Source organism: Protopterus annectens, chromosome 11.part0 (assembly GCF_019279795.1).
Source record: "Protopterus annectens isolate FY-2018-M chromosome 11.part0, PAN1.0, whole genome shotgun sequence".
NCBI lineage: Eukaryota > Metazoa > Chordata > Ceratodontiformes > Protopteridae > Protopterus > Protopterus annectens.
Window position 1 is genome coordinate 1040368938 of NC_056745.1, and position 26514 is coordinate 1040395451.

At 40.5% G+C, this 26514-nt stretch overlaps 1 protein-coding gene across 2 annotated transcripts in view; it reads left to right on the plus strand.

Annotated features, from left to right (window-relative positions):
* Nucleotides 1–26514, plus strand: part of SRR (serine racemase) — a 168397-nt gene that overhangs the window by 533 nt on the left and 141350 nt on the right. For both annotated transcript variants that reach the window (XM_044088387.1, XM_044088388.1), the window contains exon 2: nt 15976–16161. In XM_044088387.1, the coding sequence (XP_043944322.1) occupies nt 15976–16161 (186 nt within the window). The remainder of the gene's footprint in view (nt 1–15975; nt 16162–26514) is intronic.

A 26514-nucleotide genomic window follows, 5' to 3' on the forward strand; every position in this document is an offset into this window, starting at 1 on the left:
TTTTCTGATTCAGGTTTCCTCCATACCTTCCTAAACAAACTCACTGGTGAATTATAGGATGTTAAGTAATCGGGGTAAACAAGTGGAATAGAAAAGCATAAGCATTGTTTCTTTTTTTCATTAGGCTGCTGCCTGCTGAAATATGTCAGTTGCTACAAAGGTTAGTCTTACATCGGTATTACACAATGTCTCCTGTGGCTTGTACTTTTAATCATTTTCTCAGTGTGAGGGTGAGGTAAGGCATCATCTTGCCTCCAAATAAATGTATAGTTGGGAATTTAACCATACTGTATCAACTTTACTGATTTTTGCCTCATATTTTTGGTCTGTGTGATTGTCCAATTACTGTGGATTGAAGTCACTAAATGATGGCATACTTTTGAGTTTCAGACTTAATATCTTTTCAGAAAATGCATGCTAAAACAAATCCTGTTAATCTAGCAACTTTTTAGTTTACAAGAGTAATATTTAAAATCTGCTCCTATTTTTAGGCCTTTGTCTCTCCATTATTTCAGGCTTTGACTAGATTTCTTGCTCTAAGAGGTTGAGAGGTATGTTTAAGACAAAGAATTTAGAAGACTACAAAATTTAGAAGACTACCTGCTTTATCTAGTTGGTTCAAAGTATGCAGACGTTTATAGCAAAGTCGGATTAAAGAATAACAAGTGGTAATTTCCATGTGTATCATTCTGAAATCATTTGTAATAAAGGTAACGAATAATGTACTACAGTCTGCACCAGATTAGATATAAAACTGTTTGTTGCTAGTACGTGCACCCAGTTTAATAGCAAACAGCACTTAATAGTTTTGCTTAATTCCAAAGTCACTGTTGAATGACCAGTGGAAAAGAGATTGCAAGTTATCAGTGGTTTATTGTACACGCAAGGTGGATTCCACAGTATGCACATTCAAGACTTGCACATAACTGCACTTGCTTAACACCTCCTTCCCCCATGTGCTTCTTTAACTACAGTGGCTGTCAAGGTATAAAATAACAAAGCATAGTCACTCTTCTACATCCTTCTCTTTAACCTTGTTTTTTGTTTCACATACATGAACAAGTTTACTTTAAACACATTCCAGAATTAAACGTCATATTAACAGTTCAACATAGTACTTCACGGTGGTGCAGCGGTAGCATTGTTGCCTCACAGCAAGAGGTTCTCTTGTTCGATTCTCAGCGGGAGTGCGGGGAGTGCCTTCTGTGTGGAGTCCGCATGTCCTCCCTGCAGTTGGGTGGGCGTTCAAAAGACATGCGTAAATGGGCGTGCCTTCGTTGAAGGTTGAACGTCGAGCTGGCACCTCGGCGTTCGTGAAAATCTACTGCCAATCATTAGCGGACCGGAGTTCCGCTGTGGCAACCCCTAACCGGGAAAACCGGGAAAAACTGAAAGACAACAACATTAACAGTTCAACGTAATAGCCGCGGTGGTGCAGCGGTTAGCGTTGTCACCTCATAGCAAGAGGTTCTCCTGTTCGATTCTCGGCTGGAGCGCCTTCTGTGTGGAATCTGCATGCCCTCACCGTGGTTGAGTGACGTTAAAGACATGCAGGTAGGTGTGAGTGTGAATGGGTGTGCCTTCTTTGAAGGTTGGGCGTCAGGCTGGCAACTCTGCACTGTAAAAATCCACTGCCAGTCATGAGTGGACCAGAGTTCCGCTGTGGCGACCCTTAACCAGGAAAAGCCGAAAGTCGTATAACAGTTCAACGTATCTTATTTGATTTCAAGTCCACTTCACTGTATATATTTATGATTGGGTTTGTAGACTGTTCCTGCCCATGTCATATACGGATTTTTATTTGAATTAGAAACGGGAATTGTCTTTAAAAGTTTATTTGGTGTTGAGGCATTACTTTGTATTTCAGAACCGTTTGAATAAGGTGGTTTGTCTTCTTCAAGCTGATCGGTTGGTAATTCACTTAAAGAACAGGAATCACCAGTACTCTCACTCTGTTGTGAGTTTGGCTCTGGGACAGACAAAATGTGTCCATAATTTCTTCTGTAGTCTAATCCCTTGGACTGAATTGTATAGGACCTTGGTTCAGCACCAATGCCCCCCACAATTCCGACACGATCATGACCTTTTGAACTCTGCATCCTAATGACTTCACCTGGCAACAATGGTCAAAGAGGCCTATTGGTTTTGTCATAGAATAACTTCTGTGAGTGACGCTTTTTTGATGGTTGAGCTTTAACTACCTTATTACTGTTTGAGGTTGGTACTAACAGCTGTTTGCTGATAGGAATAGTTCATGTTTGTCTTGACATCAGTCTTTGAGCTGGTGAACCAAGTATCTGGTCACGAGGAATGTTTCGAAGATTTAGTAAATTGAGGAATACATCCATTCCAGCTCGTTTGGACTTTTCCATTAAATGCTTTGCACTATGGACTTGCACGTTCGGCCAGACAATTAGCTTGTGGGTATTCTGGACTGCCAGTTACATGAATTACGTCCCAAGATGCAGCAAATTCTTTAAACCATTAACTAGTGAATTGTGCATGCTTGTCTGAGAGAACTTTATGTGAGCTTCCATGAACTGGGAAGTACATAATTTGTATATAATCCCTTTGCAATGATTTAAGAACTACTACTTTTGGACCTGTCATAATGATGCCATCTTCCACTATGAGCTCATCCCTGAATGGGAAATACTGCTGAATTTCAAATGGCAAACTTGTTTGACATATTGGCCAGCCTTGGTTGATAATATTACTCCGTTTCTGAAGAACTGGGTATATAGCAGTGTGATTTCTTGACTCATCTAGCCATGATGATGAAATGTGGTTGACTTCCATGACTTCAAAATCATCTGTTTTATTTTCATATTATTTAGTCATCTTTCTGGGTGCACTTGATAAGGCATCAGGAAGCTACATGTGCTTACGTGGTAAAGCTGTATTTTTGTAGCTTTAACATCATGCGTGGCAATCGTGCTGGAGCTGTATGTATCCTTTTGTTCAAAATCATTATTAGTGGTTGATTATCTGTTTAAATCTGGATTGGCCTTTCCATATGTATAGTAATTTAATATGGAGCATGCAAACATGACAGCAAGTTCTTTTTCTATTTGAGTATGGTGCATTTCTGTTTGAGTCAGCGTATGGGATGCATATGCAACTGAAATGCCCTCCTGAAGACATACTGCTCCAAGTCCATACTGAGAGGCATCACAGGAGAGTGTCGCAGGCTTATGGACATCATAGTATCTCAGTGTGGGTGGACTGGCAATTCTCTTTTTTAAAGTATCAAACGCCTCTTTGTGCTGTTCATACCAAGACCATTTTATATCTTTGTGTCAGCTCACACAATGGTGCAGAAAGCTCACTAACATTTGGGATGAATTTTCTCAAGTAATTAATCATACCCAGAAAACGCTGTAAACATGTAACATTCTCTGAGACTGACATTTCACTGATTGCTGTTATCTTTGATGGATCTAGCTGTAGTCCTGAACTTGTGAACACGTGACCGACATAGTTGACTTCTTTCAGTTTGAGCTTACATTTCAAAGGATTTAGCTTAGGACCTCACATGCAACGTCTAGAACTTTCCTGAGATTTCTGTTGTGTTCCTTTTCTCCATTGCCACCAAAAATAATGTCATGCACAATAATAGCACATTGGTGTGTTGAATCGGTCATATTGACTAATGTCGTCAAAAATGGGCATAGGTAGTTACCGGTGATGTGGGTGGAGGACCAGGCCTACTCTGACCCACACCAGGGACCCTTGCTAATGGTGGGAGGGGTATATATGCCCCTCTTGACCAGTGTGTGTGCCTGCCATAAACCCCAGCAGCCCTAGATCAGTAAGCTACTGGCTGGCCAGTGTCTAGTTGCCCAGCCTGGGTTACCTGGGATCGCTCTGTTGAGCGAAAGCTGGACGCAGAACTAACCAACCTGCCAAACATGAACTGAGAATTGCTACACTTAATGTAGGTTCACTGACAGGATGCAGCTTGTAAGTGGATGACATGATGATACAGAGGAGGCTGGACATCCTATGTATTCAAGAGACAAGATGGAAGGGCAGTGCAGCAAAGCCACTTGGCTTGGGATCCAGACTCTACTTCTCTGGTGGGGGACAGGCTAGAAATGGTGTAGGAATTGTGATGAGAGAGAAGCTTCAGAAGGCTGCGAGGGATATCATCAGAATTAATAACAGACTCATGGCAATCAGACTCCAGTGTAATGATAGGGCAGTATTCATAATCTCACCCTATGCCCCACAGCAGGGTTGTGGTGGTGAGGAAAAGAGTGCATTCAGACAGCAGTTGCAAGACCTACTAGATAAAGCAGGGCAATATGAATTGGTGTTGATAATGGGTGACTTGAATGCACATATCTGGTCAGACAGAACAGGATGTGAGAACTGCCTGGGTCCACATGGTTGGGGCAACAGAAATAAGGAAGGGGAGAAGCTGTTCTAAACTTCTGTCTAGCAAATGGCTTGATAGTCAACACATGATTCAGAAAGAGAGACAGTCACAAGATCACATACAAGAGTAGTCAACATGCAGCTGAAGTAGACTTCCTCCTAATAAGGAAAAGGCACTGGGTTAGAATCCATGATTGCAACGTCATCCCCAGTGAAACAGTCGGCCCACAGCATAAACCATTAGTTGCCACAATCAGCTGCAGGCAGTCATAAGAGAAGGCTATAAGGTCAACAGAGACCAGGCTGAAGACCTGGAAGTTGACTGGAGAGAAAGTACAGCAGTTTGAGGAATTATTCAGGGCTCTAGCTCCCCCAAGAAGAGGAGGAAATAGATGGAGTTGAAGGAAGAGTGGCAGCGCCTAAAACCAGCTTGTGTTAGGACTACAGAAAAGATATGTGGCCAAGCCAGGTATGTTAATAAGGTACATAAGGAAAGCTGGTGGTGGAATGCAGAAGTCCAGGAAGTCATCAAAAGAAAGAAGGAGTGCAGGAAGAAGTGGGAGATAGAAAAGACTGACCAGGCTAGGAAGGATTACTGGTTGACTAACAAAGAAGCTAAGAAAGAAGTTGACGGAGAGCCCCGGTGGTGGGAATGCAAAAAAGTCCCAAAAGCGAAAATACCAGTCCACAAGACTTCAAAGGCAGATGGAAGGAGTATTTCCAGCAGGAATTCTTAAAGTTAGGTTAGCATACTTTGTTTGAGTTTGCTAGGGGAAATTTCAATTTTGTATTCCTTGAACGATACGTATACCTTGGTTTGGCTCTGGGGCAGACAAAATGTGTCCATAATTTCTTCTGTAGTCTAATCCCTTGGACTGAATTGTATAGGACCTTGGTTCAGCACCAATGCCCCCCACAATTCCGACACGATCATGACCTTTTGAACTCTGCATCCTAATGACTTCACCTGGCAACAATGGTCAAAGAGGCCTATTGGTTTTGTCATAGAATAACTTCTGTGAGTGACGCTTTTTTGATGGTTGAGCTTTAACTACCTTATTACTCTTTGAGGTTGGTACTAACAGCTGTTTGCTGATATGAAGAGTTCATGTTTGTCTTGACATCAGTCTTTGAGCTGGTGAACCAAGTATCTGGTCACGAGGAATGTTTCGAAGATTTAGTAAATTGAGGAATACATCCATTCCAGCTTGTTTGGACTTTTCCATTAAATGCTTTGCACTATGGACTTGCACGTTCGGCCAGACAATTAGCTTGTGGGTATTCTGGACTGCCAGTTACATGAATTAGGTCCCAAGATGCAGCAAATTCTTTAAACCATTAACTAGTGAATTGTGCATGCTTGTCTGAGAGAACTTTATGTGAGCTTCCATGAACTGGGAAGTACATAATTTGCATATAATCCCTTTGCAATGATTTAAGAACTACTACTTTTGGACCTGTCATAATGATGCCACCTTCCACTATGAGCTCATCCCTGAATGGGAAATACTGCTGAATTTCAAATGGCAAACTTGTTTGACATATTGGCCAGCCTTGGTTGATAATATTACTCCGTTTCTGAAGAACTGGGTATATAGCAGTGTGATTTCTTGACTCATCTAGCCATGATGATGAAATGTGCTTGACTTCCATGACTTCAAAATCATCTGTTTTATTTTCATATCATTTAGTCATCTTTCTGGGTGCACTTGATAAGGCATCAGGAAGCTACATGTGCTTACATGGTAAAGCTGTATTTTTGTAGCTTTAACATCATGCGTGGCAATCGTGCTGGAGCTGTATGTATCCTTTTGTTCAAAATCATTATTAGTGGTTGATTATCTGTTTAAATCTGGATTGGCCTTTCCATATGTATAGTCCTTTAATGTGGAGCATGCAAACATGACAGCAAGTTCTTTTTCTATTTGAGTATGGTGCATTTCTGTTTGAGTCAGCGTATGGGATGCATATGCAACTGAAATGCCCTCCTGAAGACATACTGCTCCAAGTCCATACTGAGAGGCATCACAGGAGAGTGTCGCAGGCTTATGGACATCATAGTATCTCAGTGTGGGTGGACTGGCAATTCTCTTTTTTAAAGTATCAAACGCCTCTTTGTGCTGTTCATACCAAGACCATTTTATATCTTTGTGTCAGCTCACACAATGGTGCAGAAAGCTCACTAACATTTGGGATGAATTTTCTCAAGTAATTAATCATACCCAGAAAACGCTGTAAGCATGTAACATTCTCTGAGACTGGCATTTCACTGATTGCTGTTATCTTTGATGGATCTAGCTGTAGTCCTGAACTTGTGAACACGTGACCGACATAGTTGACTTCTTTCAGTTTGAGCTTACATTTCAAAGGATTTAGCTTAGGACCTCACATGCAACGTCTAGAACTTTCCTGAGATTTCTGTTGTGTTCCTTTTCTCCATTGCCACCAAAAATAATGTCATACACAATAATAGCACATTGGTGTGTTGAATCGGTCATATTGACTAATGTCGTCAAAAATGGGCATAGGTAGTTACCGGTGATGTGGGTGGAGGACCAGGCCTACTCTGACCCACACCAGGGACCCTTGCTAATGGTGGGAGGGGTATATATGCCCCTCTTGACCAGTGTGTGTGCCTGCCATAAACCCCAGCAGCCCTAGATCAGTAAGCTACTGGCTGGCCAGTGTCTAGTTGCCCAGCCTGGGTTACCTGGGATAGCTCTGTTGAGCGAAAGCTGGACGCAGAACTAACCAACCTGCCAAACATGAACTGAGAATTGCTACACTTAATGTAGGTTCACTGACAGGATGCAGCTTGTAAGTGGATGACATGATGATACAGAGGAGGCTGGACATCCTATGTATTCAAGAGACAAGATGGAAGGGCAGTGCAGCAAAGCCACTTGGCGTGGGATCCAGACTCTACTTCTCTGGTGGGGGACAGGCTAGAAATGGTGTAGAAATTGTGATGAGAGAAAAGCTTCAGAAGGCTGCGTGGGATATCATCAGAATTAATAACAGACTCATGGCAATCAGACTCCAGTGTAATGATAGGGCAGTATTCATAATCTCACCCTATGCCCCACAGCAGGGTTGTGGTGGTGAGGAAAAGAGTGCATTCAGACAGCAGTTGCAGGACCTACTAGATAAAGCAGGGCAATATGAATTGGTGTTGATAATGGGTGACTTGAATGCACATATCTGGTCAGACAGAACAGGATGTGAGAACTGCCTGGGTCCACATGGTTGGGGCAACAGAAATAAGGAAGGGGAGAAGCTGTTCTAAACTTCTGTCTAGCAAATGGCTTGATAGTCAACACATGATTCAGAAAGAGAGACAGTCACAAGATCACATACAAGAGTAGCCAACATGCAGCTGAAGTAGACTTCCTCCTAATAAGGAAAAGGCACTGGGGTAGAATCCATGATTGCAACGTCAACAGTCGGCCCACAGCATAAACCATTAGTTGCCACAATCAGCTGCAGGCAGTCATAAGAGAAGGCTATAAGGTCAACAGAGACCAGGCTGAAGACCTGGAAGTTGACTGGAGAGAAAGTACAGCAGTTTGAGGAATTATTCAGGGCTCTAGCTCCCCCAAGAAGAGGAGGAAATAGATGGAGTTGAAGGAAGAGTGGCAGCGCCTAAAACCAGCTTGTGTTAGGACTACAGAAAAGATATGTGGCCAAGCCAGGTATGTTAATAAGGAACATAAGGAAAGCTGGTGGTGGAATGCAGAAGTCCAGGAAGTCATCAAAAGAAAGAAGGAGTGCAGGAAGAAGTGGGAGATAGAAAAGACTGACCAGGCTAGGAAGGATTACTGGTTGACTAACAAAGAAGTTAAGAAAGAAGTTGCAATCGGAGGCACTGTACCAACTTCTGGAAAGTGACTCAGTAAGGGGCACAAATAAGCTATATCAGGTTACAAGACAAAGACAGCAAGATAAAGAATAGACACCCTTCATAAGGGATACCAGCAATAACATGCTCACCAGTCCACAAGACTTCAAAGGCAGATGGAAGGAGTATTTCCAGCAGCTTTTGAATGAAGAAAACCCCACAGAAGCTGTACTGCTCCAGAAACAGCCCACAATGAGAGAAGAGGAGCCCACATTAGAAGAAGTAAGAACAGCACTAGGAAAGATGAAGTCAGGGGAAAGCAGCAGGCTCAAATGAGGTCACAGCCGATATAACGATGTTGGGTGAGATAGGGGAGATATTACTCCTGAGGGTACTAATAGCAGTATGGGGAGAAATGACTCCTGAGGGTACTAATAGCAGTATGGGAAGAAATGACTCCTGAGGGTACTAATAGCAGTATGGGGAGAAATGACTCCTGAGGGTACTAATAGCAGTATGGAGAGAAAGTTGTATCCCAGATGACTGGAGAATAAGCATATTCATGCCAGTGTACAAGAACAAAGGGTGCATCCACAACTGTGGGCATTAGAGGCATTAAACTCCTACCACATTGCATGAAAGTTCTGGAGAGGGTGATTGATAAATGGATACATAGAGTAGTAGAATGTAAGATGGGAGATGAGCAGTTCAGATTTGGATCAGGATTCAGCACCAGGATTCAGCACAATCGACCCGGTGTTTGCATTGAGACAGATACTTGAGAAGAAAATAGAGATGAGGAGAGAGACCAACTGGGCATTCCTAGACTTGGAGAAAGCATATGACAAGGTCCCAAGAAAGCTGCTCTGGGCAGTACTGCAGTGGTTTGAAGTCCCAGAAACATTGGTAGATTTAGTGCAGGCTATTTACAAGGACTCAATGACTCAAGTATGAACAGTGTCTGGCCTCACACAGGGGTGCCCAGTGGGAGTGGGTGTACATGTTCAGCTCTGAGCCCATTGCTGTTCATACTGGTGATGGACTACATTAGCAAACCGGTTGGAGGGGACGGATCAAGAAAGCTGCTGTATGCAGGTGATGTGGCAGTACAGGCAGACTCTGAGCTAAAACTTCAGCAAAGGGTAGGAGAATGGAATGCAAATCTGAAGGCACGTGGGATGAAACTAAACACAGATAAGATGGTGGTAATGGCAGCAAATTGGGGAATTCAGAAGAAGCTGAGAATAGAGATAGAATGGAAGATAGTGGAACAGGTAAACAGCTTCAAGTATCTGGGAGGGGTGGTTGAGGAGAAGAGTATTCTGAATGAAGGTCAAATCTAGAATCAGAGGGCCTGCTGCCAACTGGCATAGAGTATCAGGTGTAGTCTGACAGAAGAATAGCAAAGAAGCTGAAAAGGAAGGTTTACAAGACAGTGGTGCAACCAGTACTACTGTATGGTACAGAAACCTGGGCAGTAAAGGCAGAACAATTGAAAAAGCTAGAGGTAATGGAAATGAAGTGCCTGAGAAAGATGGTATGATACACACTGTGTGACAGATGAAGAAATGAGGACATTAGAGCAGAAGTCAAAATAGCTCCCATAGCAGAAAATATCAGAGAACAGATTATGGTGGTTTGGGCACATGTGTACAGAAGACAATCTAGTGAGAAGATTTGGGACAGAAAAGAAGAAGGTAAGAGAAAGTGAGGACGTCCAGCAAAGAGGTGGATGGATTGTGTGAAAGAAGATCTGCCACAGTCAGGCATGGGTGTTGATTCAGTGCCATACTCCTGCCTTCTTCAAGAGAGTTGGCGACAGTTAACATGATACCCCGACCCCGTGTAGAAAAATAATGGGAAAAGGGGGCTGATGATGATGAATAATGGCACATTATCCAGCAAATATCTGTTCTATGGCATGCAGGAATACGTCCATGGCAGAACTGATTCCAAATGGCATCCTCAAAAACCTGTATCTCCCAAATGGTGTGCTGAATGTTGTTAATAAAGAAGTTCTGTGATCCAGCAAAGTCTGCCAGGAGTTCTTGCCATCCAAAACCGAGAAAACAGTCACATTTGGCAATAGTGCTGCTACCTCCTCTATCTTACACATCAGATGATGAGGATGTTTAAAGGTTTTGTTTAAGTCTCTAGGATCAATGCATATCCAATTGTCATCTGAGCTTTTCTTGTGGGCTGCCCCCATGGAGGATACCCACTCAGAAGGCTCTGACACAGGAGTAAGAACGCCTAAATTCATAATTCTACTTTGCATTGCTACTGGGATTTTATTTGCAGGTCTGACAACTGGATTTGTTTTGTGGTTCAGCTTTATGGAATATGTAACTGGAAGCTTACCAAGCTCATCATTGAAGAGGTCAGCATATTAAAGATATGTTGTGAAAAACTGTCATGATGGTGAACTACTTTAATGAGCAAAACCAATCCCATTCTTAGGCTGTCTTCTAGGCCTAGTAATGACTGTACATCTCTTCAAACCTACATACAATTGTAAATCATAACTGTTACCTGCAGAAGGGTAAGAAAGGATTACAGCTCCATCTGTATGAATTTCTTTGCAACCGTAAGCAACTAGTTTTGTGCTTCTTGTTGATTCAAGATTCTCTCCAGCTTTTTCTTATGCTGTTGCCAACATGACATTACATTTGGATTTGGTATCTATTTAAGCTCTCCTGGTTTCCCATTAATTTGTACAGTGCAAAATATTTCACTCTTTGCTGACAAGAATCCACTGTGTCAACTGTTTAGCCAACCACAGAAACCCCAACAACATAGAAAGTTTCATCACTGCTGTCAGGGTCTGCTACATTCTCGGTTAGATCCACTGTCTTCGTCAGATACATTTTATTATGAGTCTGTGTTGATCTGCAGAACTTTATGAAATTATTCCACTTTTTGCATTTGTGACACTTTACCATAGGCTAAACACTTTTCTTGTTTAGGTTCATGACTGCCCCCACAATTGCGACAGTTAACAGTGGCAGGTGATGCAGCATAGCTCCTCAGGTTACACTTATGAGGTCGTATTGTTTTCGTTTTTTGTTGAACACTGTCAACATTTGCAGCAGCAGATACAGCAAGCATACTAGTGCGTTTTTTTTTCTGTGAGTTCATGTATCTGGCAAATTTGAATAGTTTCTCTCCATGTTAATTCTCTGTCACATGGTAGAATTTTTCTTACTGTGTCATTATTAATGCCACATACAAGGCAGTCCTTTATTAAGTCGTCTTGTAGATCCCCAAGTCTAAAAGTGTTTTCTTTATTTTTTTTAAGTCAGTAACATGTGCTTCCATAGTTTCACCAAGATTTTGATTTCTTGTACTGAATTTATGTCTCTCCATTGTATTCATCTGGAGGTTACATAGTTTTTGGAATTAAACATTCCAGATCTTTGCAGATTTCAACTTGAACAATGGCACTGTAGTTTTCTCCCTCTCCTGCATAAACAGTAGATGCATTTTACAAAAGAACATTCTCATGCGACAGCCTCCCAAATTGAGATGTATAAATGCTGTTGTGTGTGCATCTTTGTCTGTGCAGCCGCTATGAAAATGTCATATTCTTGCGTAAACACACTCCAGTTCTCTGTAACATTGCCAACAAACACCAGTGGCTCAGGTCTGCAAAAAACGTCTGCCATGCCATCAGTGTATATTTGTTTACCTTTTGCACTTCGGTCGTTCGTTATACTTAGATGATATTTAGTTGGAATCCCACTTCTGACACCATGTTGAATTACCAGTGGAGACGGAGATTGCAAGTTATCAGCTGTTTATTGCACACAACATGGATTCCACAGCATGCACATTCAAGACTTGCACATAACTGCAGTTGCTTAATACCACCCTCCTTCACATACTTCCTTAACTACAGTGGCTGTCAAGGTACAAAATACAGAAACTGTATGAAAACATGATATATGAAAAGCACTTTAATCTGACAATGACTTTTAAATTTTGGTAAAAAGAGATAATTCAGAATATCTGGAAGTTAATATATTCAAATTTGGTGATTGCTTGAATTCTTTGATTGGTTGGTCTGTTACAAGTGTTATGGTCAGCTATTGCGTTGTTGAACTTTTTATTTTGAGGATCATTTAGTCTTTTGCAGGTATCCATGGCAGTCCTTTCTACAGGTAATTTCCTTTAGTGGCTTATTGATTAAAACATGTCTTGCTTTTGTAATTGATGGTCTTCAATTTATTTAAGAAATATACCACCCTAGAACTTTCTTAATAAATGATAGCACATCCCAGGTAGTGGAACTTGAAGAAATTTGTTCTCCTCCATCAGCTATTTTTACATTTTCTTTGAAAGAATTTTCTTATTTCTGTTAGGATTGTCCTTACAGATTCCTCAGTAATGTGTTTACTTCTTGATTAACTGTTTTAAGATATCCCCCTAAAGTCCCACTCCTCAGTCTCAGAATTCAAGAAATTGTTTTAGGATTCCTCTTTTTTTCTTCCAGCTCTTCTTATTTTGGTCTCCATTTTAACAGTGTTTTGTGTACTAAAAATGAATTGCAGCCTTATAGTGTTAATTATACAATGTATAAATATGTTATCGTCTGCCTGACATGCTGGATTTTTGTAAAAGAATGCATGCTATAGTTATCTACTTTGAATTGTAGAGATGCTTTTAATGCCGTATTATATTGCAGTAATGTTTTAGGCCTTTAGTTTTATAAATGCAGAAACAGACAGATTTTAGTTGCACACACCTGAAACCTGCAATTAAACAAGTATTAAGAGCCCAGAAGTGCGTATAACAGGAACTGTTGTGACAGAATTGGTGGGGCAGTAGTGAAGATACATGGTGTCGTCTGCAACATTCGTGGCCTGTGGCCCGACTTCATTAATAGACCCATCTGTTGATCCTGCTGTCTGCATGAGAAAAGCATGACATCACTTAACTCCTTTCCTTCTCTTGAGAGTGGGAATCCATTTCAGCAGCAAACCAAACCGACTCTTGGCTGTAGGTGGGGATCATCTCTGACTTATTCTGTTTTTGAACTTTGGCAGTACTAAAACATAAGGAACCTTTCCCAGGCTATGTTTGTAAAATATGTTGCAGGAGATTTGGAAGGGGTCAGTTTCACTAATATTAAAAGTTACTGCTCATTTAAGTTTATTATTCAGTACTCTGATTTTGGAGGTATTAACAAGAGTACTCTCATCTGCAACTTAACAGAAACAACAATAATAATAAAAAATATTGGTATAGAATGTCAGAATGTATATTGGGGACTGCATTAGTGTAGTGGACACTGTTTTGTAACCAGTTTTATACTGATGTTGCCAAAATATGTGTTATTGCAGTTAACTTCATTTGCCAGAGCTGCATCTTTGTTATTCCATGTGTCACTTCTAAGGTGTAAACAATCAAGCTAGATTAGTATAACCGCTGGGGGCCTATGAGGGAATGCAGCAGATGTGTGCTAAGACAAACTGGTAGGGCCGCCTTTATCAAGTGCAGGCGCATACAGATTTGTAAACATCTGCATTATTATGCTGGGGAGATTAATCAAGTAGAAAAAAAAGTCAGTCAAACATTGTAGTAGCTCAAGGGGTCCTTCCACTCAGCTTTTGAGGTGGACAGAAAATCCATGCTGTGGAAAAAAATGTTGACCTTTCCAGCACACAGGTCTTGAACCCCTTAAGGCAATTTAACAGAAAAATTCTGCAACAACAGATTGACAATGCCAGCAGCCCTAAACTGGAGATGTAATCTGATGGTGGCACATTGGGAGAGCTAGGCTCCTACTGTAAGAATGAGATGGAGTGACAGAAATTATTGGCAGACATGGTGCAGCAAAAAACAAAACAATTACATATATATATATATATATATATATATATATATATATATATATATATATATATATATATATATATATATATATAATCTGTAGAGAAAGTAAATAATCAACCAAATGATTGATTTTTTTGTGTGTGTGTGTGTTTTAATGATCGATCTTGCATCAGCTATTAACAACAAATAACGGAAGTTTGAAATTGGAGTAAAGGAGAACCAGTACCATGGTATTTGGAAGAGCCATTTTCTAGACAGAGTTATTTGTTGGAAATTGAAAATTCTGATTGTGGGTAACTATCTCTGCACATCTGAAAAGCAGCAAAGCCAACAGAAGAAACAACCACATATGGTGCAGTATGTGAGAGCCAGCAGCAGTAGTAAGGGAAAGGAAATGGACATTGTGAGAAACTCGACAGGTATTGGAAGAAGAAACTGGTGATAACTAGAAGAGTAATCCGATCTCCAGTGGGCAGAAGAAAAAAGAAATGTATAACAAATCAATATGTCCTGAAGTAGATATGATGCTAGTTTACCTTGGAATTTATCCTACACTGATTACATTTATAATCCTTAGGTAAGTAGTAATATATATAGCACGGTAACCAGTACAGGAGCTCGCCAGTTCTTCCAGATAAACCGTAGTGCTTGATTCTTTTTTTGCTAATTAAGAAAGAAATTGTGTGATAAGCAGTTTAAAATAATGAGCATGTCAGTAACTGCGTGAAATAGTACTCTGGATGATAATGCATTTTTTATCTTTTGTTGACCGTGTTAGTCTCACTATTCTAATGGCCTCTTTTCATGGGAGACCCGAGGTGATGTTATATAACTAGAGGAAATTTGTCTAGGGCATCAGAGAACTTCCCCTACTGTTTTCAGTAGGTGCCATGGATGTTGTGCATCCAACTGAGTTACCACCAACTCAAGCAGATGGGACCTCAGTTTGTTTCATCTTAAAGACATCAAAGCTGTATGGAATAATATTTGATAGAGTATTGATGAATTAAATAATTATAAATAAAACATAGTAAGTACTGTGAAAATACAGAGACATTCAGAAAGAAATAGTGAAAGAATTTGTAGATGAATTGATTGTCTCATTAATTATAATACCTTACAAATTGCTATGTAGTGAAGTACTTGTGTGGTAAAGAGAACAGTGGTTTAATTTGCAGGAAAGGTAGACTTAGTATATAAACAGAATTGCACTCCTGTTGATCAAACCTTACTACCTCATAGAGTTTTAGAAGGTATTATCATGTAGGAGATCTCCTCCTTCAGCCTTCATCAGGTTTTAGCTATCCTGTTCATCTAAATGGGTGCTGCCTATAAGATGGAATTGTGGACATTGTATAATTTGTTGTTAGAGTAAAATTGTACATAAGAAGTATTGTTGTATTTTAAGAGTACTTCGAGCTAGGATCAGTGTGTTTTAGTGAATTTTTTTGTTTGTTGAAGTGTATCTGTGGGGGGTCTACTTTAGATAATTGAAATACCACTTGCCCAACTTTTAAATCGCCGAGATGAAAGCACTGAAAATCCACTTAATTGAATGCGTACATCACTGACTAAAAATTACAGATAAGTAACCATTTTGCTGCATCACAGCAAAACATGAAACTGAACCACATGAAACCCACCTGTGTGGGGGTTGCATCCCCCCCACCCCCAACCAGATATACCAACTCCGAGATCGCACTACAGTAGGGAAAGGGGCAAAGTTCACCATGGTGGCCAAGTGGTTACTTACCTGTAGTTTTTTCGGTGATGTGAGTGTTCGTGTAAGTGGATTTTTGATGCTTTTGTCTCGGCGACTTAAAAGTCAGGTAAGTGGTATTTTTGTTATCTCAAGTAAACCCCTGTGGTGTATAATCTCAAAATGAAAGAAAAAAATTTGTTTTGTTGTTTTGTTTTTTTAGCTAACACAATGCACACATCCTCAAAACTTCCGCTCACCTTACAAATGCTACAGGATGCCAGAGAAAAAGTGAAAAACAGCCCTTTGCATGTTGTACGCACTCCAGTGGTAAACATAAATCAAACAGCATTGTTGCACCATCCATCCTGTGACCTCTTTTTGAAGCTTGAAAATTTACAGACAACAGGCAAGTACCATGCACTTATTCTTTTTCACGCATTTGCAGTAATTGTGCCAGTGCGGGCGCTGTTCAGTAAGTAAAGTTTAAAACAATAGATTATGCAATGCTATACATTATTTAGCTGCTTTCTTTGAGCCTGTTTGTGTGACATTTCTATAGACTGACTATTGACAACTGTGACATTAGTAAATATTCACATTTTAAGTTGCAATATGAATTGACATGCATAAGCAGAAAAGAAAATAAACCTTGGTAATAGTTCCCCTATTCTTATCATGCAGTATATGTGCACACACACACACACACACACACACACACACACACATACATATATATGTTTTCTTTGTAACAGTTTTTATTCACTCTAACCATTATATAAATTGCTCAATTCCTGCATTTCCTTAAACCTAAATCCTCCTTCCCCTCTTCTCTGCATGAACCATTCCCACCGTTTCTATTTATTTTTATGAAATTTTCTCATTCCATTGTAATTATAGGTTCATAGGTTGTTAATAGGCTATCAGCCCTAGGGCCTGTACAAGCATAGCCATAACAATTCCCTGGCTGTTTCTTCCCTGCCCCCCTGTTTAGGAGGGTGACTGACGTGATCCCCGGAGTACATTTCTTATCTCCCATCCAGTTGTCAAGGTTCATTTTGAAGAGGGCCAAGGAGGTGCTATGCTTGACATGTATGGGCAGTGTATTCCAGAATATGGGGAGTCTGTGGGTCAGGAATCTATCCTTCCAGCATGTTTTGTTCATTGTGATGACAAGGTTTAGGTCCCTGGAGCATGTAGCTCTGATGGATTGGGATTTCTGTAAGTGTAGCATGTCCAACAGCTCTGGGTTTGACATGGCCTTGTATGTTAAGAAGAGATGGCCTCTGAGTAGACGATATGCGACAGAGTATAGTTGGAGTTTTTTTAGTCGGTCAGCATAGGGCATCTGCTTTAGGCCTGTGATTCTTTTAATGAGGGGGTTTCTTTTCATTACAGCATTAAATAATAACTCCATTCTAGTTGGTTTAGAGTTTTATTTACATTTTTCATTTTTATTTTCATTTTTTAGTAATTGCTTTTTTTGCCACTAATAACATTAAATTTACTACGACCTTAATATGGTTTGGCAATTCAGAACCTACATCTTAGCTCAAAGTAATCCTTTCCTTAAAGCCCTGTCTACTGCGGAGGCGGCGATTAGTGCTGGCAGGGGAGCATGGGTGTGAACTTGGGGGGGGGGGGTGGCACTCATAATACACTGCTGTGATTTGATTTCCGTGGTGGAGATAGGCAAAACAACTCATGATGTGTTACCTGAGGATGGGAAGGGTATCTTGTTGACATCAGCCCCTTGCAGAAGTGAGAGGTGGTTCATCACTGATGCTAATTGCACATTCCAGCCTAGAGATGCCATTGTATATATGCAGGTGCAGGAAAAATAGGAGAAACGGTCCCCAGCAACAATATATTGTTGCCCAGGGTCTTCATTCTGCTCAGTGGTCCTGGATATGATCCAGGTAGAGTCCAAGGGAGGCTAAAAAATGGTATGGTACAGTAAGAGGAACTAAGGGCTGTTGATGGTTTGCTGCATGGAGCCAAAAATATTGGCCAATAAAGATTTTCACTACTTGTAGATTTACTTTTCATATCCAAAATCAAATTCCATTTTCTTCATTTTTGTATTATCTTCTGTTTAGCCTCTTGCGACATATCTTAAGCTGCCGTAACAGAAGCATTTTCAATCCATTCAGCTAAATACATCATCGTAGCACATCCCCATAAGTGTTATTTCTGAGTGAGCATGCTTGGGTGCATTGTTTATTATTCTAGCTTTTGTTTTATCATTATTTTTCCCTTTTTTTTTTTTTATCCCGAAAAGACGTCAAACTCTCAAAATGTTTCATTAACACTAAATTGTCTTTTTATGGATTTATGAATTACAAAATAGTATAATCTGCAAATAAGGACAATTGTTTTATTACCACACCAGGTGTATCCTTCAGTTTGTGAAGCCCTTTCTTTCTCTGATAACAACATTTAAATATAAAGCATATAACAGTGGGGAAAGAGAACATCCTGCCTAGTTTCACTTTTCAAACATGGCTTGTAATAGAGGTGCCCTCTGTCCTTAATTCAACTGTTTGATTTCTACAGTAAGAAACCGGTATTTTTCTGTTGGTGTCAGATCCTGTGTCTGTGTTTTGATTTGTTAATGAAAGGACCACAGTTTCATTGTTCTTATTTTAGGATTCGGTTTCTTATTGGTTAATGTGGGATCGAAGGAAGACCAAGCCAAGGAGTGTGAAGCTCAGGCTTAATGTCACAATTTGTTCTTGGTCTAAATGATCATATCATCCTTGAAAGTGTTTTGAAATTGATCTTTCATGGAGTGTAGGTTTTAATTTTACATGTCAAACACTCAATTCCCACAAAAAGGAATTAGGTATTCCTTCAATGGTGTCAGATCTTGTATCTGTGTTTCAGCTGGTCAATGAATAGATGACTGTTGCATTGGTTCTTGATTTCGGAGTTGTTTTCTAATTGGTCAATGAAATAAATAATCTTATAGGATTGTGTTGGGTCATGTGACTTGTTACAAGGCTACTTTAAAATTGTTGTTGGATTTAATGTTTTAATTCTGAAAAAGTGTTACACACAGACAAAGGTACTTAATTTTTGGTTTTAGGAATGTGTTTGTTCCAATAAATGGCTTTTTACTATATTCTGACTGTGACCATTTTCTTTCCAGTTCAGTATCGTGCTTGATCCTGGTTCCTGGTGTGTTGTGGAACTCTCCAAGTATACCCACTACCCATTTCTTAAATTCCTGTCTTTCCAACAGACAAGTAGAAAACTGCCAATTTTGAAAGTTTTCAGTTAAAATACAAATACTTCCGTGAAATATAGTTTCTATCCAATCTGGCCCAGTTATTGTATCTTGGTGAGTACTGTGTAATTTCTGTCTGTGATCCTGCTAATGAGTTCAGATCTTCCATACCAAATATGCTCACATATTTCTTCAGAAGTATACCCACTGTTGTTATGTTTTCCATTCGTATCCCTCAATACATCCTCATTATTGCGCATCAGTTTCCAAGTCCTACTTGTAAATAATTTTCTTTGCTGAAGGTTTATTATTTCTCCCCAAATCCTGCTAAGCTCTATAATAGTATTTATGTGGAATGTAAATACATGCTGGTATAATTCTTCTCCCTGTCCATAAAGCACAAACCTAATATGTCCTCTTTTTTCTTCTTATATCACTCTTACGGCCCCTCCTACAATCAGTATTATTGCTCCCATTTTCCTTTGTCCATGATATCTGCTGGATGCCCACTCAGAAGTCTGTTTTTGTCAAATTCTCTGCTTTGCTGTTTCCACCCTGCACTTCTTAATATAACTTGGTGATCTTTGCTTTTGTCTGTACTTGCAAGGCAATTTGCATTCCATATTAAACCTGACAAAGCAGGCATTCTGATAAAAAGCTATTACCCCATATATTATGCATGACCATTCTTTTGGAAATATGTTTCCATCTTGCAACTTACATTCACGCACAATAATGTTTGGCAGGCTGGTCTTGCTTGGTTTTGGTTATTTTTTCCCATCTCTAGTTGAACCCTTCTGACATTTTCCCAGACTGTTCATGTCAGTAAAAACTCTCAAGAAAAAAAACCTCTAAAATACACTTTCAAAAAATCCCCTTTTTAACTCTCAGCAAAAAAATATATACTTTCCATAAAGGAAGTCCACCACTCCAATTAGGAGCAGTGTCGCCAAGTCAGCAGCTGCACCTACAAGCAGTACCTGTTCTAAAGTTAAAATTATCTGTGTTTAATACTCTTACTAGAACATGTGTTCCTTCTTAAACAGATTTGTTGTCTGTTCTTATCATATAGCTATTCCCCTCCCAGATGTGAAAAACAAATTAAATGTTTTCGGTAAACGTTAACTTTTAGCTTTAATAAAAAAATTTAAATACTAGCCTTTAATTAAATTTTACACTGTGATATTTAATGCATTGAAGTGTTAAGGCCACTTGGGAGGCAACTATGAAACTATGGGAAGTGAACAAACTGCGTTTATTTTCACTGAATTGATTATCAGTATCTAAAAGTTAATTATATTGCACCTCACTGATTTCACTCAGAACACAGTTTCACAGTGCTGCTTGCCAATATCTACTTAAAAGTTAATTACATTGTAGTTTGTAGATTTCACTCGGATCACATTGTTTAGACATATCATGATTTAATTACCTGCAAATGTAAGATGCTTGTCTTCAGCTGAAACCAGGTGTTAATGGGGAAAAATCTAGTAACTTTGCAATTGCAAGAAAAAATTTCCATTTGTCTCATTTTTCATCATTTTCCTTGTTTTCCAAGCTTTTTTGTTTAAACTAAGAAAATTCATCCAGGTATTCACCTCAGTAAAAACAGGGGAATGGATGTTTTAATTCTGCGTATAGTATAAACAGCATACATTTACCTCACTCCCAACAGCCCAACTCACAACATTATATTAACTTGCTTCTTTCTATCCTTTCTTATCTTGCTACAACACATTGAGCTTGAAGCGTTATAAAAAGCAAGACTTATGAAATAGTCAGGAGATTCAACTTCTTGGAAAGATGGCTAGACTTATATTCACATTGTAAAAAGGAATTTTTATATCCAATAATGATTTTTATAAATACTGACCTGTAATGCACCTGGTAAATACTCAAGACTGGAAATGTTATAGCAAATTGGAGATTCTCAAGGTCATTCAGCATGTAAAGGTGAAGATACAACATATTTTGGCTGGCAGGCTTTATATCATTTTTTTCATACTATGACATGATTCTACTGGGGACTCTAATTTTTTCCCAAGAGGACAGGGTATGAGTGAGGCAAATACAGAGTAACATATGGAGGTCTTCCAAAATAGATTGGAGGACATATCACTGGAAGCAGTTGCACCATCATTTCTACACTTCACAGTGGTTGGTACATACATTCCCAAGAACCTCCCCACTCCTCCGGAGATGTAATGAGGAGGTAACTACTTCTTCTTTTGGCTTTTCCTGGTTAGGGGTCGCCACAGCGGATCACCTGTCCGCTCATGATTGGCAGTGGAGTTTTTACGGTGTCGAGTTGCCAGCCCGGTGCCCAACCTTCCACAGAAGGCACACACATGCACCACACTCATGCCTAGGGCCAATTTAGTGTCCAATCCACCTATAGCATGTCTTTGGGATGTGGGAGGAAACCGGAGCACGACGAGGAAACCCACGCGACCACAGGGAGGACATGCAGACTCTGCACAGAAGGCACCCCCGCCGAGAATTGAACCAGAGAACCTCTTGCTGTGAGGTGGCAACGCTAACCGCTGCACCACCATGGCCGCCAGTAATGAGGTAACTACATGAGAAAATGTCTTCTTACTGTGCAAATCCATTGGGATTTTCTGATCAAAAGTGGGGGAAGATCCAAAATCAGTCATCCTCTCAAGCTCCCCAAAGAAATTGTGTTTTGTAGAATATCTGATTTTTGAAATTGTATCTTAAAGTAACAGGAAGCTATTAATACTAATAGTCATGGTAGCACAGAAATGGATAACAAATTGGAAACTAGCTTCTCCTGTTTAGTTTTCAGTACGGGATATAAAGATCTCATTATTTTTTTATTTTTATTTATGACTCCCATCACAGCTGACCATCATTTGCTCCAAGGCACTGTTCTCAATCATTGTGTCTGCAGCATCCTCCCAGTCTCCCTTCAGAGTTGTTCCAAACACATTTGGGGCTGTAGTTTATAATTGGTCACTAGGTATGCAGTCCAGGACATTATCAAAGAGTCTAGCCCAAATTTCCAGATGCCCCAAAGCACCATCTGGTTAAGTAACTTGCTCAAGATCATGAAGGAGGTAAATGAAGGTGGCAAAGATTCAATCCTTGCACTGTACCCTTGGCACAGGAAGCAGCTCACTAACAAATCAGAGCGTTAGTCCTCTGCACTAACTGCCAGACAGGCAAGTGAGAAGACTGGGGCATCCTGGAACAGCATCATACTGCTGTCAAGGGAATGTTTTTTATTTTTGCTCCCCTATCCCCTGTCCCTGGGCAGACTCTGTAACATCCTGTGAGTAGGGTGCTCAATGATCATTAGTGCTGAGCTGCCCTTCACTTAAACAAGGGACTCCCTTGCCAACCCTTAGACAGCACTGCACAGTTGGTTCCCCAGTCTCCATTAGGGAAATCAAACCACATTAGTGAGCCCCAAGCGTACATGCCTCCCTTCAACCCCCCCCCCCCAGATTGGCACACCCATCTTCTTTGTCTGTACCATCAAGCATCTGCTACTGTTCAAACTCTGTCTGTCTGGGACATGGTGCCTTAGACCGCTATACCACTAGTGCAGGCTTTGATTCAGAGCGCTATAAATATATGTGTATATTCAGGTAGCTAACATAGAGGGTGATGGGGGAATGAAAGCTGCACATAGCTGGTTGAAATGTCAGTACATTCTAGATGCTACATTTGGAATGATGTGAATACTCTTACTGAATTTACAGTGTTATTTAGGGTGGAAGGCCTTCTAAATGGATTTGCTTGTTGGTGGGAGTGATGTTCCAAAAGGCTCATATAAAAGGCATAAGAGAGAATCATAGTTACTCCTGCCATTTACCCACGCTTTATTGAATTTCTTCACTTTGACATTCAGAGCACTGGGCAGAAATCACATCTCATCAACACCTATCTTGGGCCTTTGCGATGCTTTGTTTTAATTAAACAGTCATGAGTCACCTGGTCAGCACCAGTTCGAAGTCAGTTGCTAGCTGCTGGACGATACGGGATGCCGGTCAGGACCAGCGCCCACCACAGCCAGGGCGATCCACAGGAAGGGCCCAGTGCACATCCAGAATTGCTGCCGCTGTCCTCCTGGGAAAGCAGAGCGGTAAGAGGGCAACACTTCATCCAGCCACGGCATACGCCCAGCCACACTTCATGCCCAAGCCTGACTGACCCAGCCCTTAGAACCAATCCTTATCCCAAAGTTATGGATCTGGCTTGCTTACTTCTCTTACCTGTTCTAACATGCCAGAGGCTGTTCACCTTGGAGACCTGCTGCAGATATGGGTACGGCCCGGCGTGAGACTTACAGCCTCTCCCCTGGATTTTCAAGGACTGGCAAGAGCTCATCTGATGCTGTCAGAACCGCAACATTTTCCAGGGTGCAGGCCCCTCTCTTGGGACGAGCCTATTCCAGGGTGCCGTGCCCTTTACAAAGAAAAGAGAACTCCCCCAGGGTTCCCTGCCCGGCTTCTCCAGGATCATTTGCATCACCGCATTGGATGCCACGAAGTGCCTGTCTCCACTGCTTCGGCTTGGGGGATCAGAACCAGACTCCCTTTTGATCAGCAGAGGGCGATGGAGGCCATCGCTCATCCCTTCGGAACAGCACTTTCCTATCTCTCAGGACCAACTGACCCATGTTCAGTTGTTATTCACATGGAATCCTTCTCCATTTCAGCCTTCAAAGCTCTCGTGTAAATATTTGCTACTACCACCATTTTCATTATAATGACCAAAGTCACGTATTCTAAATTTGTTTCACACAAAGACACCGTAGTTAATGTATTCCAACTTAATTCTCACACGTGCACACAGACAGACACACACAAGCTAGTCCTGAAAAGCCACATTAACAACTTTAAAAATGACCAGATGATACGATTCATCCACAGTGAGTTCCCACCCACCACCAACAGTTATAGCCACTTTGTTGACTGTATAATTGTTATGAATAAATGGGTCTATATTAGATCACCGAACGCTTAAAAAAGCAAACGGTGATTGATCGACCCTATGTAAGCAAAAGCTTAAAATATTGAAGCAACAGAAACCCGAATTTTTTTCCTAGGGAAAGAATTCGGTTGTCCGTTTCTGTTGCTTCGGTATTTTCAGTGCTGTGGTGGAAAGTTATGGGTCGGGTTCAGGTAAGTGTGCAATTGTGTGGACGTGAGGGTTAGGGTGGGTTAGGTGAGTTAAGGTTGGGGAGCGGGTGAGGTGAGTGTGCAATAGTGACGGACCTTAGGGTTTGGGTTAAGGTAAGTGGATAGTTTAGTGGTGTGTGTATAGTTTGTTTGGCGTGGTTGTGTTGTATGTATGTGTTTTGGAACAGCAATTTTTTTTTTTTTCCCTATGAAAAAAATCGCTATTCTGACAGTTCGAGATTGTAAGCTTTCGCTTACATAGGGTCGATTAATCAGCGTTCACTTTTTTAAGCGTTCGGTGATCTAATATAGACCCGAATAAGTGTAAAGTACATGTACTTTATTGGGAGTGTTGGACGACCTACATGAAACAGTATAAAGACAACATAAGATCCAGCTATATATAGCACAGTTGAAACAGAAGAGTGTTTGTGAGAGTATAAGAAATACTAACCTGCTGATAAACATTTGCAAAGTCGATCTGCACAATCTCTGCAGAAGTAAAGCTCGTATGAATAATTCCACATTAAAGAAAACTATTACAAATGCAGTGATCACTGCTAGCAAACAACTTTGCTTTATCTACAAATGCAATGCCTTCTTCAAAGGCAGCAGGGACTACAAATGCAGTGCCTGCTGCCCTTCGAGTAAATTGTTTATGTTGCATTACAGAATGGTGTGCTGGAGATATTGCCTTCATACTTCCTGAACTAGATTAGCTTTGCAGTAGGGATTGGCTGGTAAATGACAGCAGGTTCACAGTTAGTAAGCATTTAGTACTGGAGACCATTAAGTATAGCTCAGATTCCGAGATGCTTCAAAGCACTGTATGGTTAAGTGACTTGCTTAATGTCACACCGTAGGTAAATGAAGGTGGAAAGATTCAAGCCATACATCCTTGCTTTGAGGAGGTGCTCATAAACAGGTTGGATTCTGTGCCAACTGCCAGACTAAACATTTTTTTAGTAAATGCAGAAATTCTGTACAATCCAGTCTTGCAGAGAAGACTGTATATTAATAGTATGCAACAACGACTACATAAAAGATGCTAAAGATCAGATGGTTCTAATCATCACTCCAAGTAATGCATACTGTAGGACCTCACAAATGTCAGTCCCTTTGCAATTGTGGGAGGCTACAAACAAAGTACTGGAAAATAAAATACAAAATGCAACATGTGTAGACTACTAAAATGCAACATGTTTAGACTGTGTTACACAATCCAGGCCTGTTAAATTAATTTATTCTTTAGTGCAATGAATAAAGCAAAACAATTACATACACTAAATTCTGCAGCAGCTTTTGTTCAACAACCCACAAGTCGTACAAAATATTTTTGACATCCCTACATCTTCTCTGTCATTAAAAATAGCTCTCCCATCTGACATCACTCAGTACAAGTTTGCCCTACTTGAATGATTAATAATGCTGTTTTGCTGATGCATACACCACCATAGTCAACACAGCCAGTTCATGGACAAATGGGGCCTAATGCAAGGTAATTAATCAGGCCCCCGTTAGCTATACCAGTATCCCATTACTTTGCAGTCTCTCCCCAGTTACCATAAACCTTGTTCATACACTTCAGTGAACTTACCATTTTCTGTACTTTTATTACAGTTATTGCAGAGATACGGATTTTATTTAAAACTTATTTCAGATTTTACAGAACAAATGCTGACATACATTTTCTAAACAAAACACTCTCATGTTTAAAACAGAGTAAGCATGAACTCATCCATTTGAAACTCAAAGGATCATAGGAGATTACTACGCTATTGAACCGGAGGTCAATTTAAACCTAGCTATTTCAACCTAATGTAATACCGTAGATGTACTAGTCAATACCCAAGACTGCATTTAATGATGGCTGCTCATGTCCAGGAGGGTTGTGGATGCTATCCCCGGTAAGAATTTACAGTGCCCCATCCACTCATCCAGGTTCCACTTGAACAGTGTCATAGAGGTGCTATGTTTCACATGAATTGGTAGCCTGTTCCAAAGATGTGGCAGTTGATGGGCGATAAATCTGTCCCTCCAGTATGTCCTATTTAAGCCCCTGGAACAGGTAGCCCTAGATCAATTTGATTTACAGATATGCAGTAAGTTCATTAGGTTTGGATCTTGGGTTGCTCTGTATAGCAGGCATAAGTCTCCCCTAAGAAGTCTATACTATACGGAGGATAGTGAGAGGCATTATAGTCTTTCCATGTAAGACACGTGCTGGAGGCCCTTTATCTTCTTTGTTAGAATGTCTAATTGTGTTAGGTGCCTAGTACAGTACATACCAAATGGGGCGTTATACTCCATTATGGGCAGAATAACTGCCGAGTATGGGGGGGTTATAACTTCTTTTTTGCTCTCAAGGTGATGCCTTTACTAA